The 15,961-nt window shown below is 44.3% G+C and overlaps 1 protein-coding gene across 1 annotated transcript in view; it reads left to right on the top strand.

The window, feature by feature from the left end:
• LOC110480370 (uncharacterized) overlaps positions 1-15,961 on the top strand; it is a 197,460-nt gene that overhangs the window by 122,969 nt on the left and 58,530 nt on the right. Inside the window, exons 6-9 of the mRNA XM_077785741.1 lie at positions 2,691-2,813; positions 8,498-8,623; positions 12,722-12,844; positions 15,397-15,519. Of these exons, the coding sequence (XP_077641867.1) occupies positions 2,691-2,813; positions 8,498-8,623; positions 12,722-12,844; positions 15,397-15,519 (495 nt within the window). The remainder of the gene's footprint in view (positions 1-2,690; positions 2,814-8,497; positions 8,624-12,721; positions 12,845-15,396; positions 15,520-15,961) is intronic.

Genomic DNA, 15,961 nt, shown 5'->3' with positions numbered 1-15,961 from the left:
TCCCCAGACAAAATAATTAGGGAATTTTTTTGCTGTAACTGGGGGCGAAGCTGTTTCCTGGCCTTGAGATGGAGGAGACGTGGAAAGGCGACTGCGCCTTGCATTTCTCTTGATTTTATCTGTCGGATGTGAAGGAATCTTTCAGCATATAATCCTTAAAATATTGATCTTGCAGAGGAAGTCTGGGGCTGGAAGGGATCATCTGTCATCAGATTTGCCGTGGATGTGGCGTCGTGGAGCTGCATTTTCAGCTCCTGGGTCTCGCCTTTGCTTGCTGCAGGGAGGCTCAGGCTGGGGCTGGGTTTAGCTCATGTGCACAAGTGGTTTAGGATCTTTTATTTTGCCTTGAATTGTGTTGCCTTTCAGCACAGTCACTGCTTTATTGCCCTCTGGGATGTGCCAGCACGAGGGAAATGCTGCTGAGGGAAGAGCTGCTGCTGGTGCAGAGCTCCCCCATAAACCAAGTCACTCCTTTAAATCTCCAAATGGAAGCTAACAAATATCACTAACTCCCAGCTCGTTTTTATTAGCTGGACTATTTTTTTCTCCTTTGTAAGTGCCAATATCCAAACTTAAAACTGCGTTTGGTATATGAGAGAAATTCTCCAGCTGATCGTAGCCTATAAAATTAAAATATTGAAGCTCCCAATGTTTGAGTTTATTGAGGTATAAATACTAGAACGTGCTGCACTATGTGGTTCAGCTGCTTCCATGTTCTATTTTTTCTGAGTCTTTCTGCTTATTTTATTTCTCTGACACTCCATAGAAAGGGTTCCCTGGGTTTGATTTCATCCTGGCATTTTTCAGCAGTCTGGTTCTTAGCAGCATGGAATTCAACAAGGTGAATAACATGTCCTGTTTACTGTTTGCATTTTAAAAGGCAAAATTTCTGTTTAAAAAAGAAGCATATTCCAGATGTCTCCAGGCAGTAGGACATGTATGTAGTATACAGTCTAATAAAACAACAAATACAGCAGAAGGATCAAAAAGTGGTGCATGTTTAACAAATGATCTGAATTTAAACACCAGTCAACACCAGGACTTCATTTTAGGTGAGGAAAATTCATATGTGAAGTATTAAAATTTAACTTCACAAATACATTTCCTCAGGAGTGGGATGTTGTGCATTTCCAAGTCTTCTTTAAAACTTCCTCTTTCAGTTAATTTTGATTAGATTTTCTAAAATGGAATAAACATAAAAGCATGAAAAAAAAATGTAAACCATGAAAGTTAAATGCAAAACAGATACAACCACAGCAAAGATATGAAAGCCAGACCCCTTGTTCCTCAAGTGCAATATGGGGGGAAATTCCTTCACTGTGGACTTGCTTCCCCCACAGAAGCAATTGTGGACTTGCCTGCCATTAGATAATTTCAGAGCATGATCTAAAGAGCAATTAAATCTGCAGGAGGCTTCAGTGTTGAAAGGGGGGTTCTTTAGAGATGTCTGTTGCAGGAGGGAGGCTTGACTTGAGGAAGAAAATATCTTTGGCATTTGGATAATTTGGGACAAGCATCGCCCCTGGGGGAGATGGTGGGAGGTGGAGTTGCTGTCCCTGGGGTCTGCTAGGGAAAGGACAGAAAAAATCTAGGCAAGTATCTGCTAGGTGAATATTTTTTCAGGGAATGGACTAATTGACCCTTATTTCCAATGACCCCTGTGTTGATTTTTACGGTAATGGTGTCAACATGTCAATCAAATGCTATTTACAGTAGCCCAGTGTTGCTGAAGAGGTGCAAAAACTGCTTATGTGGTACTTCTGGAAATTCAGTTTTATGATTCTGTCTTAGACCTTCACCTGTTTATTTAAATTCTTCTTGATCTTTGTCCATCATTGTCCATCATTTTCAGCTGGAGCTTTACAGCAGTGTTCTCAAGCTGGTTTAATGCTTGTTTCCCTCTTCATTTGACCGAATGTAATCCTCCAAAATTTACCTGAAATATGAAACGATGCTGGCTTAGCTTTGGAAAAGGTATCATCAGCAGGAGCTCACATCCTTTTTCTGGGAAGTGCCTGAAGTGCCCAGGGCCAGGCTGGATGAAGCTTGGAGCAACCTGGTCTAGTGGAAGTTGTCCCTGCACATGCCCAGGGGGTTGGAATGAGAGGAGCTTTAGGGTCCCATCCAGCCCAAACCATTCTGTGCTTCTAGGCTTGTATGGCAAAAGGCACAGAAAATGCAGCACAAATTCTCTTCTAACACTTTCTCTTTAAGCTCTCTGTGCTTTCCATGGTTGAAAATGTAATGGTGATGGAGAATGTGTCTGTTTGCCAGTCATGTCAGCTGTACCTGCTTGTACCCCCAAGAACAAATAGGATTCAAGGCTTGATGCAAAAGGAAATCTTTGTAGAGCAAGTTTTTATAAAATCCACAGGTCTGACCAGCAGTTCCTACAGGCTCAGATGTGTTATCTAACCCTAATTCTTCCCCTATATTTTTCTCTTGGCCTGAATAAAGGAGCCATGTCACAAATCACTCTAATTAACAAGGACTTCAGAAGCACAGACTACAGAAGCAGTGCCTGCAGGAACTTGGAAAAATACCATCAAATCCCACTTTTCTTTGCTGCCAAAACGAAGCAGCGAACAACAACCCATCGCGAGCGCCCTGGCTGCGTTCTGGATGAGCCCTGCAGGAGAACCTGGGTCTGTGTGTGCAATCCTTCCTCACCGTGTCCCTTCCTTCTGCAGACGAGGATGAGTGTGAGGTGCTGAACGGAGGCTGCCAGCAGGGCTGTGCCAACACCCCGGGCTCCTTCCAGTGCCAGTGCCAGCCGGGATTTCGGCTCCACGCCGACGGGCGCACCTGCCTCGGTAAGGAACCCCTCACACCCTCCAGCAGGGGTTTGCTCTAACTGCAAAGGCTTCTGGACTCTTCCAGTCTGAAATCCAATCTCTTCCATCTTCCAATCCATTACCCATTCTGGTTCAATTTTTGTTGTTGTTGTTGTTTTTTTTTTTTTTTTTTTTTTTTTTTTGTTTATTTTTGTTGTTGTTGTTGTTGCTGTCTCATGAAAATTCTTTTGCAGGAGGCATTAAAGAGTTTAGGGGGTCTTTGTTTCAAATGACATTTTTTTTTCATGCTGAGTGCTTTTTCTTTGTGGCACATCCCCAGCGCTGCTGCCCTGGGACTTGGTGATGTCAGAGGTTGTTTCCAGGGTAAGTGATCGTGATTTACAGGGTGTGCTCATGTCAGTGAGAGCACCACGGAGCTCAACCATGACACACTGCCTGTTTGTGTGGAGGGGATTAGCAGCTCTGCCGTTAGAAATAAACCCTGTGTTTCTTAGGTTGGACTCTAAAGCCTGAAACAAGGCATACCAGAGTTGATTCTTTGTGCTGTTAAAAACAATAATATGAAATACACAGTTCTTGTGTTGCGTTTAAATCAGTACAAAAGTCAAATTTTTGAATTCTGCAGAAAGGATTAAAATGTTCTATCATCTGGGAAGAAGAAAAGGGCACCTTTTGTTTACATTTTTAAACCTGATTTGAGGTAATATGGGAAGAACAGTCAAGTGCAGTCAGACCACATCTGCAGAGGAAGTTCACTCACAGTTTGGGCATTGTCTCAGTTCCTGCACAAAGTCCCTTGGTTGTGCTTAACTTCAGCCAGAGATGTCATCAGTCATTCCTGGTATTGTCACAGCACTACATTCTCTGATGCAGCCAGGACACAGGAGGTACCACTGCTCAAGCTGTGGGAATAATGGATTTTTTTTATTTTAAAACTTAACCTTTCAGGTTTTTTGGGTTTATCACCTACAGAGACTTTCAGTGTTTTGGTAATTAACCGCAATTAAAAATGTGATGAAGTCTCAGTCTTTTCTTGATTATCTTAGTTGGTGAAGGACTGGATAAGGAAACACTATAGTGTGTGAGGGAAAAAAAATAATATAAAAGCAGAGTGGTTCATAGTTAACTAGAAGCAATTGAAAATGAATTAAAAAATAAATTAATTTTGCTCAGATCAGATCTGACCAGGGAAGACCCAGAAGTGAAAGATGTGTTGTTTGAGCTGCATTACTCCCTCTGAATAGTCTCATTTGTAGTGAAGAGGGATTTTTATAGAAAAAGGGGAATAAAGGCACTTTGAGGGGAAAAAGAGAAAGAGAACTGTGTGATAAAGGCAAAAAGTAGATGTTAATGGCAATTAAATGAATTTACTTGTGTAATATGAAAAGTTTTCTGTGGACACAAAATAATTAGAATTTCTCTTGCCTCAGATAATTGGAAAGCTCAGTTTAGCTTCTTCCGAGCTGTGAACAACACCAGAGAACAAGTTTTCGTTTCATAAATGTAAATATTCTCAAGAAGTTGTTCAAAATACTTCATACAGTACAGCTTTGTTTGCAGTATCTCAGAAGTTATCAAGGAGAAACAAAAAGAAGTCCTAGGATGGGAGGCAGGAGTTTCAGAGAGCTCTGCTATCATGATAATGGATGTACACGATACTGAGGGAGGATATTGAGTCCTGTTCCAGCTGTTTAGACAAGACACCAAAACAAATGGGTATAATAAGCTCTCATGCACTGGAGAACAAGACAGTTACTAATTGATGAGGGCAGGGAGAAGCATTTCATATAAATCAGGGGTGCCTAGGATCAGGATTTGGGCAGTAGCTGCTTGTTGGAGATGGAGAGTTTGCCCCTTGTGCAGCACCAGGTTGTACCTCCAGCTTTCATCACTCATCTGCTGAGAAGCAAACCAGCAATGCCCCTCTCCTTTGACCTGGTGCAGCTAAGCAGAACACCCAGCATTTCAAACAGGCTTGGATTAGCAGTGGTATTTCTTCCATGGATGCTTCAGAATATGTGAGGATCTCTCCTGCATGCTGAGAATGAAAAGGGACCACATTCTGGCACTGAGCTGTTTATGGAAGGTGATTATCTCAGCTGCAGCAATAAGAAACAAGAGTCCCTCTAGACAGGCTTTTCAGAGGAGCCCGGCCCAGATTGCTGTTAGGTTCATTCTTTCCACGTCCTCCTTTTCTTTTTTGGCAATCCTGTGTTTGTGGGAACAAAAGTGCCAAAATCATTTGAGGGGAAGCAGATTTTGCAGCCTGGATGGCTAGGAAATCTCCCATACATAAGGAAGTGGATCTATCATCTTAGAAGATATTCAGCCTACATCTGAGGACTCAAAAACCTGGGATAAGATACTTCCTCATGTGATTCATGGGGTATTACTGAACTTTTGTCACAAGTTTTCCAGTAAATCTGCTACTCCTGCCACCTCTTCACAGGGTATTTTGTTTGGGATCCTGACTAGTTGGTGGTCCATCCCTCCTCTGCCACTGTGAGCCTTAAAATACTGGAGAGAGGAGATCTGCTTTTGTCATTCTTCCTGCTCTCATTGGAAACTTCTGCACTCTACCCATTCTCTGCTCAGACCCAAAAATCTCCAGAGTGGGCTGCCTTGCTCAGTGATGACCAGTGTGTGAAAATAAACTACTTAATTCCTGAATCCTTTGATGTTATCCAGTACTTTGTGCCATGATAAAATCCCATCTCCTTTCATGCTCCTTTTCTTCCTTCAGCTTTTTGGTCCTACAGATTTTGCTCAGCATTGAATTAATTTATAAATACACGTGCCAGACCAAATACTCACTGCAATGCTGTCCAACTTTTTTGTTTGTTTTGTTTGTAATGCCTTGGTTATGTTAATGCGATGAATTTGACTACACTGGAGTTTAACCAGCTGGTATCTGAAAAGCTGAAACTCAGAAAGAACATGTTTATTGTAGTATCAGGCTGTGGGTTTGGACTGTTGTGGATTCATTGACTTCAGTGGAATTTATTCCTGTTTGAACTCCTAGGAGAGAAAACAGGGCACAGCCATTAGACCCTGATTCATCTCTGGTGCCAGCTGTTACCTTTGATGTCTGCTTTATGTGGAGAAGCTGTAGAGATGCAGGTTTTTATGGAGATTTTAGCACACTAAGGCTCTTATATATTGAGAAAGTAACAAAGAAAATATCTCTACAACTCTATAATCTGTGTTTCCCAACATAAATATAAGCCCTGTATGTCTGAAGTTACATTTCTGGTCACTGCCAAGGTTGGATTTAAGGTGATGGAAAATATAGGTTGGAGGAGATTGTATTGTCTAACCCCATGGTTGCTATGCATGTCTTAACTATGGCTTCAGACCCAGCTCTTGGTGAAATTACCACCTTTATTATAAAAAAAAGGGTTGAGAAATGTGTATTTCTTAACTGTTACGAGATTGGGGGCCTACAAGAGAGCTGGAGAGGGAGTTTTTACTTGTGACAGGACAAGGCAGAAAGGCTTTGAATTGACAGAGGGCAGGGTTAGATGGGATATGGGGAAGGAACTGTTCTCTGTGAGGGTGCTGAGCCCTGGCACAGGTGCCCAGAGCAGCTGTGGATGCCCCTGGATCCCTGGAAGTGTCCAAGGCCAGGCTGGACAGGGCTTGGAGCAGCCTGGGATGGTGAAAGGTGTCCCTGCCCATGGCAGGGGCTGGAATGAGATGGTCTTGAAGATGAACCCAAACCATTCTGTGATTCTCTGATCCTTGTGTTTCTCACCTGGTGTCTCCCACCTCTTTCCCCCTTCCTGGATGCCCCCTCCCTCTCTTGGCATCATCCCCAGTCTGTCTGGAATCCACATCAGGGCTGGGTTTCTACCAAATCCCAGGAGTAAATCTTACAAAGGGAATGTCAGGCCATATTTCTGCCTGTGGAGGTGCTCAGCCCTGCAGCCACAGGCCCTTTGTGCCAGCTGGAGTCAGACCCATGAGGTGCCAAGTCTCTCCCTGCTCAGACGTGCTGCTGGCACCTGGCAGCCACCAGCACAATCCTGTCCTGTCCCTGGAGGCTCTTCTCCTTCAGTCTGGCACCTCCTCTCATGGATCCAGCCTGGTGCCTTGGCAGCAGCTGGGACAAACCTGCCCTGGCTGCTCCAGAGCAACCTCTGGGCACAGCCACACCAAATTTGGGATGCAGGGTCCCTCCAGCACAGGATTTCACACCTGTCCCCTCCCACCTTCAGATCTTCCCAAACCCTCATGGTGACAGGCTGCTGCTCATCTCCCCTTGCATCCAAACTGGCTTGTGCCCAGAAACAGAGGGAGAAAATGGCACTTTTAAAAGCCCACATGTATATGCTGTCACTTGGATTTAAGATGTTTTTCGTCTTCTGAAATGTTTTCATCTTATTTGAATATTCTTGCTGAAAAACAGGTCTTTGGCTAGGAATGTGCAGGGAGCTGGAAGCTCAGGGTGTGTGGGTGTGCTGTCTCCTGTGCAGACAGGAGCTGCTCAGGTTCTGTGTGTGGAGGGCAGAGGGCTCTGGGCACAGGTGCACATCAGAAACCAGGGTCAGGTTTCTGGGCACTGAGGTGCCTCCTGCCTCCTGCTGTGTGTGCAGCCAGGAGAATGTAGAAATTTGCTTTTCTTTTCACCTTTTTAACACATACTTGACTGCACAAACTCTGTGTTTGCTAATTGGTGGCATGGGGTGAAAGGAATCCTGCAGCGGGTTTTGCAGCTAACATTTACTAATGTCTGTTACAGATAAATGAAGAAATATGAATATTGCTAAAATGAATGTGAAAAAAATAAATATCAAAGCTGTTTCCTGGCTTCATTGGGTTGGAAGGGACCTTAAAACACCCTTAACCTTCCACTACCCCAGGTTGTTCCAAACCCCATCCAACTTTGGACACTTGTAGGGATGGGGCAGCCACAGCTTCTCTGGGCAACCTGTGCCAGGGCCTGCCCACCCTCAGAGTCAGGAATTTCTTCCTAATATCTCATTTAAATCTCTCCATGCTACATGGTGCTGTGGAAATCCATCTCGCTGCAGCCACGCACACACACTTCCCTCAGCACAGCACAATAGCAGGATCAAACCATCACTCTTATTTTTACATGCAGCGTGTGAATAGGTGTGGGTGTGTGTTGACATGTTTTGTCAGGAGGAGAAATGTTTCTCCAGAGGCCGGGGATATATATTAAACAAAAAAGAATATTAATTTGCTTGGGTGAAAGAAGCAGCATCTTTAAAGATGCACAGAGGACCCTCTGTTCTGCATAGCTTGTGGCTTCTGTTATTTGAATTTTTTTTTTTATTTAAGAGGCTGAGGAAATCAGCCTGAAAGACAATTACTATTTTTAATCAATGAAAGCAAGGAGAGAAAAAGATAATCAATGGGCAAGTGCCAGCAGGGCTGTTCTTTTTTCCCCTCCTTGCCTTGGTGGATTGGCAGTGCTTTGGTGCTGTCAGATCAAAGGGTGCTGTGCTTCAGTCAGCATTACAGCCCTTAGATCTCACCTGCCTCTCCCTGGAATCAGGATTTCAGTGGTGTGGGACACTGTCAGCCAGGCTCCGTGAGCACAGGGGAGGGGACAGGTGCATTTCTGAAAGCTGTCCAGCCGGGTTTGCCTGCTTTTGCTGTCGTTTATGTATTTAAAATAGGCAATAAGCTCTCCCAGGTTGCTGACGTGCATTCCCTTGCTGCTTCCTTGGCTCCAGCTGTCAATTCCTGCAGCATTAACAACGGGGGCTGTGAGCAGGACTGTGTGCAGCTCAGTGAGGACCACTACAAGTGCCAGTGCCAGCCAGGCTACCAGCTGAAGACAGATGCCAAATCCTGTGAAGGTGAGTCCTGTGCTACCTGCCTGAAGACATGCAGTAAAAGCAATTTAAAAGACCCCAGGATGGTGTTTTGGGGTCATTGTGTTCATTGCTATTTCCCCCTGCGGGCCAAAAGCAGCTTTAGGAATTGCTTATTGACAGGATTTTAAAATAACACGTGTTTGAGGTGTGAAGTTCACTTTGAATCACAACTTTGAGTAAGATTTTGGCCTCCTAGATCCCTGGCTGTTCCTTGCACAATGATGGTGATGACATAGGTTAGGAACTTCATAGTGATTTAATTCTAACATTTTATTGATCATCAAGTTGTAAATAGAGTTGGCCTGCATTACATATTTTATTCTACAAAAAGTCTTCTCTTTATCTCCTTTTGGCTTATCACGGGCTGATTCATTCATCCTCCCCTTCAGGTTTCTAAGCCCTCTCTCAAGCAGAACAGCAATGCTACCTTTGGGTTTGATTGTTGCTTTTCTTTTCCTGTATATCTTAACATATTCATCAGTTTTGAAGGCAACCCTCCCCCCTCCATTCCCCAACACAAGCACACACACACACCCTCAAACATGCCAGAGAAAGATAAGGCCAAATTTATGGATTTATTGAGCTGAAATTCCTGTCACAAAACCATTTCCATATGGCTCCTCTTCTGCTTGGAGATTTGATACGCTGTGGATGAAGTGTCAGTAAATCCTGCTGTTCAGATGGCTCCCAGCTCCTGCTGGCTGCAGAGAACCCTTCCCCTTCGTTTTTGGGCCTCCCCAGATGCTGCCCTCAGTGGGGACTGCACTCAGGGAGCACCCACAGCCTCCTGGCCTCTCTGTCTCTCAGGTTTTTTCCCTGAGAATATCAGAAAGAGCCAAAAAATGGGAGGTTTGGGGAGAAGGGGATGTCAGAGAGATTATTCTGCTGTTCCCCATCCCTTTTGCAAACATCTCGAGATGCGTTTGGCCAGCTGGCTGTGCAGAGCCTGCATGGGACTTTGAGGTGGGTGGGTCAGAGGGGTCTGAGTGATGCTCAGTGGGGTGGGAGTTCTCCTGGAGCTCCCATGGACCACTTCCATGCTGTCTTTCAGCTGGGACCCCCTAAAAGGGGAGGTTTTTGCTGTTCACCTCCTCACATGGTGGGGCTGAAGAGAGTTAGCCACTCACCAAAAGCAGTGGTTTGTCACCAGCCTGTAGTTATTAATCTCTGGAGAGGGGCAGGTGAGCATTCCCTGGGTGCCTGCTCACCCCAGGGTGTTAGAACCAAATTAAATAAGTGCAGCCCTCCCCAGGAGAGCAGTTGTGCCTGGGGGAAGGAGGATCTGCCTTGTAAGCAGAGCTCAGCTTGCAAAATGAGGATTGAGTAGGATGCTTTCCCCCCAATAAATACCTAAGTGAATGAATGCCTGGGAGAGAAAAGTGCTAGGTAAGCCCATGGATGAGATTTTTACAGGAACAAATGAGAGTGAAGTGGTCATGGATGCATTTGGGTTGTCAGTTCAGAGATATTTTGAGTAGAAGAGGTGGAAGGAGGTGAGTCTGGCTGGTTTTATTGTTTTCCAACCAAAGCTTGGCTGCTGGAGTCATGGTTTGGAAGGAGAAACCACAGTGTCATGAGAGTGTGTGCCACAGCAGGTGTGGGTGCTCTGCAGGTGTGGATTCATCCCTGTGAACTCCTTGTGAATTAATACTGCACCCACAGCCCTGCAGAGCCTTAGAGAAACACTCCAGCCTGGCAGTTTTGCTCTTTACCACTTCATATTTTCTCCAGTGTGAAGTCATGGTTGCTGTGAACAAGAAAATTAATTTGATAAGGCTCAAACCTCTTTTCTTTAGGTGCTCTAGAGGTTGTGGCAGATAGGACTGGAGACCCTGTTGTTTGCAGCCTTGAAGTGAAGGATTGGAAGGTCTGCCCCATCCCTGGAAGTGTCCAAGGCCAGGCTGGATGGGGTTTGGAGCAAGCTGGCACAGTGAAAGGAGCCCCTGCCCATGGCAGGGAATGGGGCTGGATGAGCTTTAAGGTCATTTCCAACCCAAACCATTCTGGGATTCTGTGCCCTGAGGCACCTGGGAAATGAAACCATGCCAGTAAATTTTTCACCATAGTCTTTAACAGCTTGGAGTAGAGCTTTGCAGGATGGAGTCTGTTATCTAGTAAAGTTATTAAATGAACCAGTAAGAGGCAAATGTGTGAAAAAAGAACACTAATGAGTTATTTTTGGCTTTTCCTGAAACCTGCTGCTAACAGGAACACACATATCGCTGGAAAGCAAGTCAGTCGCTGATTGCCTTATGTCCTGAACATCTTTCCTTTACAAACTTACCTCAGTCAAGGACTTCCAAGGCTGCTACCTTTATTTGAATTACTATGTTTTACTAACATCTACCATGTAATTTGTTGTTTGCCTGTTGTCATGTCACAGAGCATTACAAGCTTTACTCCATGCTGTAATCATTCTCAAGTTAAAGCTTTAGCTGCTCTGAAAACCTTCATAATATGCAGGTTTAACAGATGCTGTTTGATAGTGATTTCATTTAATTTACCCAAATAGAAAAGGAATGGGCAAATAACTCAATATTTCATATCAGCAAGGAGTGAGTTCTTGCTTGGAGCTAAATCCTTTGTAGACCGCAAATTGTCGAGCTGCAGAGCCAAGTTGTCAGCCTTGGAAGTGTCATGCACGATGAGGTGCTGCTGTTCCTTGGAAACCTATTTGCAACCTATCGTGTCAGAAGTCCAATTTCAGTTCTACATCCCTAACCGTGCTTATATTCTATTTTTTTTTATTATTTTTTTTTTAAGACTGTCAAGTCGAACTCGGCCCTGCAGACTGGAACGGTTTGTGTGTTGTGTGGATGGCAGGAGGTGACATCAGGCAGTTTGAGGATCTTCTGTGGCTGCTTCCTCCTTTACTAGATGGTGGCACAAAATGCCACTTGGCTGCACAGAAAACTGACCAAAAAAAGCCTTGCCCCATATTTAAATCCACATGAAGTGGAGGTTTTTCTCTCCTGTTCCCTTCTCTTGCATAGCCAGTGGAAGAGCAAATCTCCTTCAGCCCTTCCCAGGGTTCCTCAAACCCTGACTCCAGTGTTGTTGAACTGATGGTGGCTTTCCTCTGGGGCTCTGAGAGAAGCTGGCTTGTACAGAGCAGGGCAAGTGAGGAATATTGGTCATCTGTCTCAAATCAGGCAGTAATTAGTGAAATGCTAAAACTGAATCAGAGCTGGAATTGTAGGGAAACAAGTATAGCTTTTTAGACATTTTATTTGAAGCTAAGCAGAACTGTAGAGGACACATTTTCAAGGTGTTCTCAGTGTTTACCTGTGTATGTTATTCACCAGAATTTTGGTGTAATGAATGCTCCAAAACAAAGCCTCAGCCTGGTGCAGAATGTCAGATCTTAACCCAAGTCAGACCTGTCTGAACAGTCATGGTGGGTCTGTTTTGGGGTGTGCCAAGTCTCTATTTGGGCAGTGTCCTTCCAGCAGGTACATGTTCCAGAAATAAACCCATACAACACAGTGAAATCTTTGAGATGGAGGCTTCTGTAGGCACTTCATAAAAGTTTTCCTAAGTACTTGCCACTTAGGGCAGCTTATCCTTGAAAAGGTATGTTATTGTTCCAGAAGAGGAAAAAGCCTTGATGTACAACATGAATGGCATATGTTTATAGACTGAAAGATGTCTTTGGGGGCTCTTCAGTGTTTATTTCCTCTCAAGCCTTTTAAATATTCATTGTTTTGTGGTGAACTCCATCATTGTGTGTGTTTATGGATTCACACATACTGGAGTGCTAATTGCTGTTGTTTAGAGAACTCTTGAAATCTGTTCAGATACAGCAAAATAACAATAAAATGTACTTTTTTGTCCTACTTCCAATGTAATACAAGCTCGGTTTCCTGCTGTTTAAAGCCTTGTTGCTGCTCTGTGAAAAATGTTGTCCAGCAACAAAAACCATCCAGAAAAACAGCAGCTTTACTCACCAGATGCTTTCACATTTTTTTCCCAGTCTAATCTCTTACAGCTACTTCGTCATTAGCTGCAACAATGGCAGGTAAGACCATTTTCAGGCAAAAAGTGACCTTTCAGTTGACAGTGTGCTCTAATTGGTTTCAGTGATAGACCCCTGCACAAGTGGGAATGGAGGATGCTCACAAATCTGTCAGAATGAGAGAGGAATTGCAAAATGCGGGTGTCATCCAGGGCATTCTCTTGCTGCAGACAAAAAGTCCTGTTTAGGTAAGAAACTCTGCACTCTTTATTGTGAAGAATGTTATTAATCAGTGCTCTGGCTTACTGAGCTGTGAGGGGAAAGGAATATATTAGACAAATATATGTGTGCATTTTGAAACAGCCTTCCTCTGTGTGATGTTCACATCAGCCCATAGTCTTGAAGGTTTTTTTTAGTGATGAAGATTTCTGTGTCATCTCTTAAGTCATGATTTCTAGCAAGTGGATTTGCAAATACTCTGGTGTTATTCTTGTAGGGTCTCTTTAAAATAATGTCCCAGATACAGCTCCTGGAAAACTGGTTCAAGTAAAACTCTGAACCAGGTCACTGAAAACCTATTTAGAATTCAAAGGGCTTTTTAGCTGGAGAACTGTCTCCATATTAATGGAGAAACTACTGTGAAGGAAGAAATCATGATGTGTAAGATTTCCAAAGAGAGGAGCTTAAAAAGTTGAATTCTAAAGGCCTGTGTTTAGTCTGGAGATGTCAAAAGAATCTGTAGCATTTCTGACCTGAAGTTTGGGGGAGCTAGGGATCAAAATACCTTCTTCTCCCTTTCAGTGAAACTCTTGGAAGGTAGTTTAGCAATTTTCTGAAATAAAAAGCATTTGTGGACTTCATGGTGCACAGATTTTTAAGTCAAGTCAGGATCAGGTTGTGTGTGTATATGTATATATATGCACTAATTTTACACTCCTCTTTTGAAAACTTGGCCAAAATCTTGCCAATTATTGTCTCATATAAAGGGTGCTGGGTGCCTTTCAAAATATTTACTTCCTACCCTGAGTATTTTACTCAGTTGCCTGTAAGCCCTTCTGTGAGTAGAGTGTCACATCATAGTGATTCTTTTACTCATGAGTAATTGCTGAAAATAAAAACTGTTTTCAAGTAATGAACTGATAATGAGTGGATGGAAACAACAGTGGGTTTAGCAGTAGGGTCAGCCTGTTATTTGTTTTATCTCAGATGCACATTGACATTTCTGTTGATTTATGTATAAACTGAGTCACTGAGTTAACTTGCAGTGTTATATATTGGAACAAATTTTCTCCCCAACCTCATGGCGACAATCTTTTGAATCATTAAGCAGCATGTCTTAACATGGATATACAATTATTGTTTTTTTCTCCTAGAAGTTACTCAATGCCTTTTGCAAAATTCAAGCTGTTTGACTCTCTGGAAACCGAGCTGGGAGGAGAGAGAGGGCAGCTGAAGTGTCGTACTTCAGCTATTAGCTGTAGGACAGGAAGAGACCTGTGCAGGATGGTGGCTGTGGTTCAACTTCTTATTTTTCTATTTAAAAAGAAGAAGAGAAAAGAGTATTTACAACTTTGGCCAGCACAGCGTACTCACAAAACGACAATTAGAGAAAAAGGAGGAATAACCCATTTTATTCTAAGCAGCAGCTGCTCCCATGGCTGCTTCAGAGAAGCTGTCATTTGTCCTGAAATTTTCATGAGCTAGTGTGTGGTGTTTGCAGTGCCTGGGGCCTCTCTTTGCAAGGAGCCTGATTGCATCCATCAAGCTCCTTGTGCTCAAGTGCAGGGGCCACGAGCTCAGCACTGGGCACAGCACGTGTGGAGGGGCAAAACTGTTAGAAAGTGTGGTTTGCTGGGATGAAAGGTGAAGAGCTGCACGTCAGATTGCTCCCTGCCATTTTCCAGACACTGACCCAGCATCGGTGCAATAAATAATGTGCATTTTGCCAGAAAGATGTCAGAATGGGAAGGGACAGGAGATGCATCAGGAGTTTGCCATGTGTGATACCAGTCTTTGCATAGAGGTCGGTGTTCTGTGCAGCTGTATTTAGTGTAAATTTTTGTGGGTTTGTTTGTTTTTAAACTAATTAAAAGTTTTAACTAACTCCTTAAAAGTACTTTTATGTTCTGCTGAGATTTTAGGAAGATGGGCACCTCTGGGGACATTTAACTCCAGAATACAGCAAGTGTGAAGCTGAGGAGCAGCCTGGGGGAAGAGCAGCCTCCCCACCTGAGGCTCTGCAGCTTTTCCTTTCCTCACAGGGCTGGTGGGGCTGCTGTGGTTGCAGCAGGTGCCTCCCCACTGCACTGCTGTAAAGCAGCTGCAGGGACAGGGCTGATCTGTCTCCATGGTCCCTGCTGAAACCCAACCACCACTTCATCCAGATCATCCGACATTCAGAAAATAATCAGCTGTTTCCTGTTCCATTAATTTAACTATAATGGCTTGGATGGCATGGTGATAATTTCAGAGTTTTGGAAGTTTCTTCCGAGTTCTTCACATGAGGTCTTCTTTTGCCGTGGCTCTTTTTACAGGAATAATAAATAAGTAGCTTTGGCTGATACTGCAAATACAGTGTTTGATACTGTAAATGTTCACACTGAGAAGGTCAAGGGCAATGGTGCTCAGAAAAAGATTGTTCTGGAGAATACTGTGAGTACGATGTTCCTGGGCTCATCGGGTGCTGTCCTGTGTAGGATAATCCTTCCAGCAGACACTTGGAAACGCAGCCACGTCCACGTGGACCAGCATTATTTTTCATTTCAGCATCCAGCTGAAGGACTTTTCTCTGTGCTTGCAGACGTGGATGAGTGTGCCGAGGGCAGGGCCAGGTGTGCCCATCGCTGTGTGAACACCCCGGGCTCCTTCAGCTGTGCCTGCAGTCCCGGCTTCGAGCTGGGCGCGGACGGGCGGCGCTGCTACCGTAAGTGACCCTGCCCATCCCTGCCCAGCCCTTCCCATCCCTGCCCATCCCAGCCCATCCCTGCCCAGCCCTGCCCAGCCCTGCCCATCCCTGCCCAGCCCTGCTCCCTGCCAGGCCTCGCTTCTGCTTCTCTGGGATTAGCATCCCCAGCAGAGTAAATGTATGCAAAAGATCAGGCTTCGTACTGTTTCCTTCCTCTGCTGCTGCTGCTGGGTTTGCAGGGTGAGGAGCTCTTAAGCCTGTGTTCACAGACCTTAATTACTGCCTTTCAAAGAGCAAATAGCCCCGTTGGTTTATCTTCAGAGTCTGCTGAATTCCGCTGCAGAGTTACCAGATTGCTGCTGTTCTGTGAAATGTGTTTATCCCTGCCCTCCTCCTCCTCTTCCTCCTCCTCCTCCTCTTCCTCCTCTTCCTCCCTTCTGCAAGAGAAAACCAGCACGAT

The sequence above is a fragment of the Lonchura striata genome, chromosome 10 (genome assembly GCF_046129695.1).
Source record: "Lonchura striata isolate bLonStr1 chromosome 10, bLonStr1.mat, whole genome shotgun sequence".
NCBI classification, from domain to species: domain Eukaryota; kingdom Metazoa; phylum Chordata; class Aves; order Passeriformes; family Estrildidae; genus Lonchura; species Lonchura striata.
The sequence above is the reverse complement of the archived record's forward strand: the minus strand, read 5'-3'. Positions and strand labels throughout refer to the sequence as shown.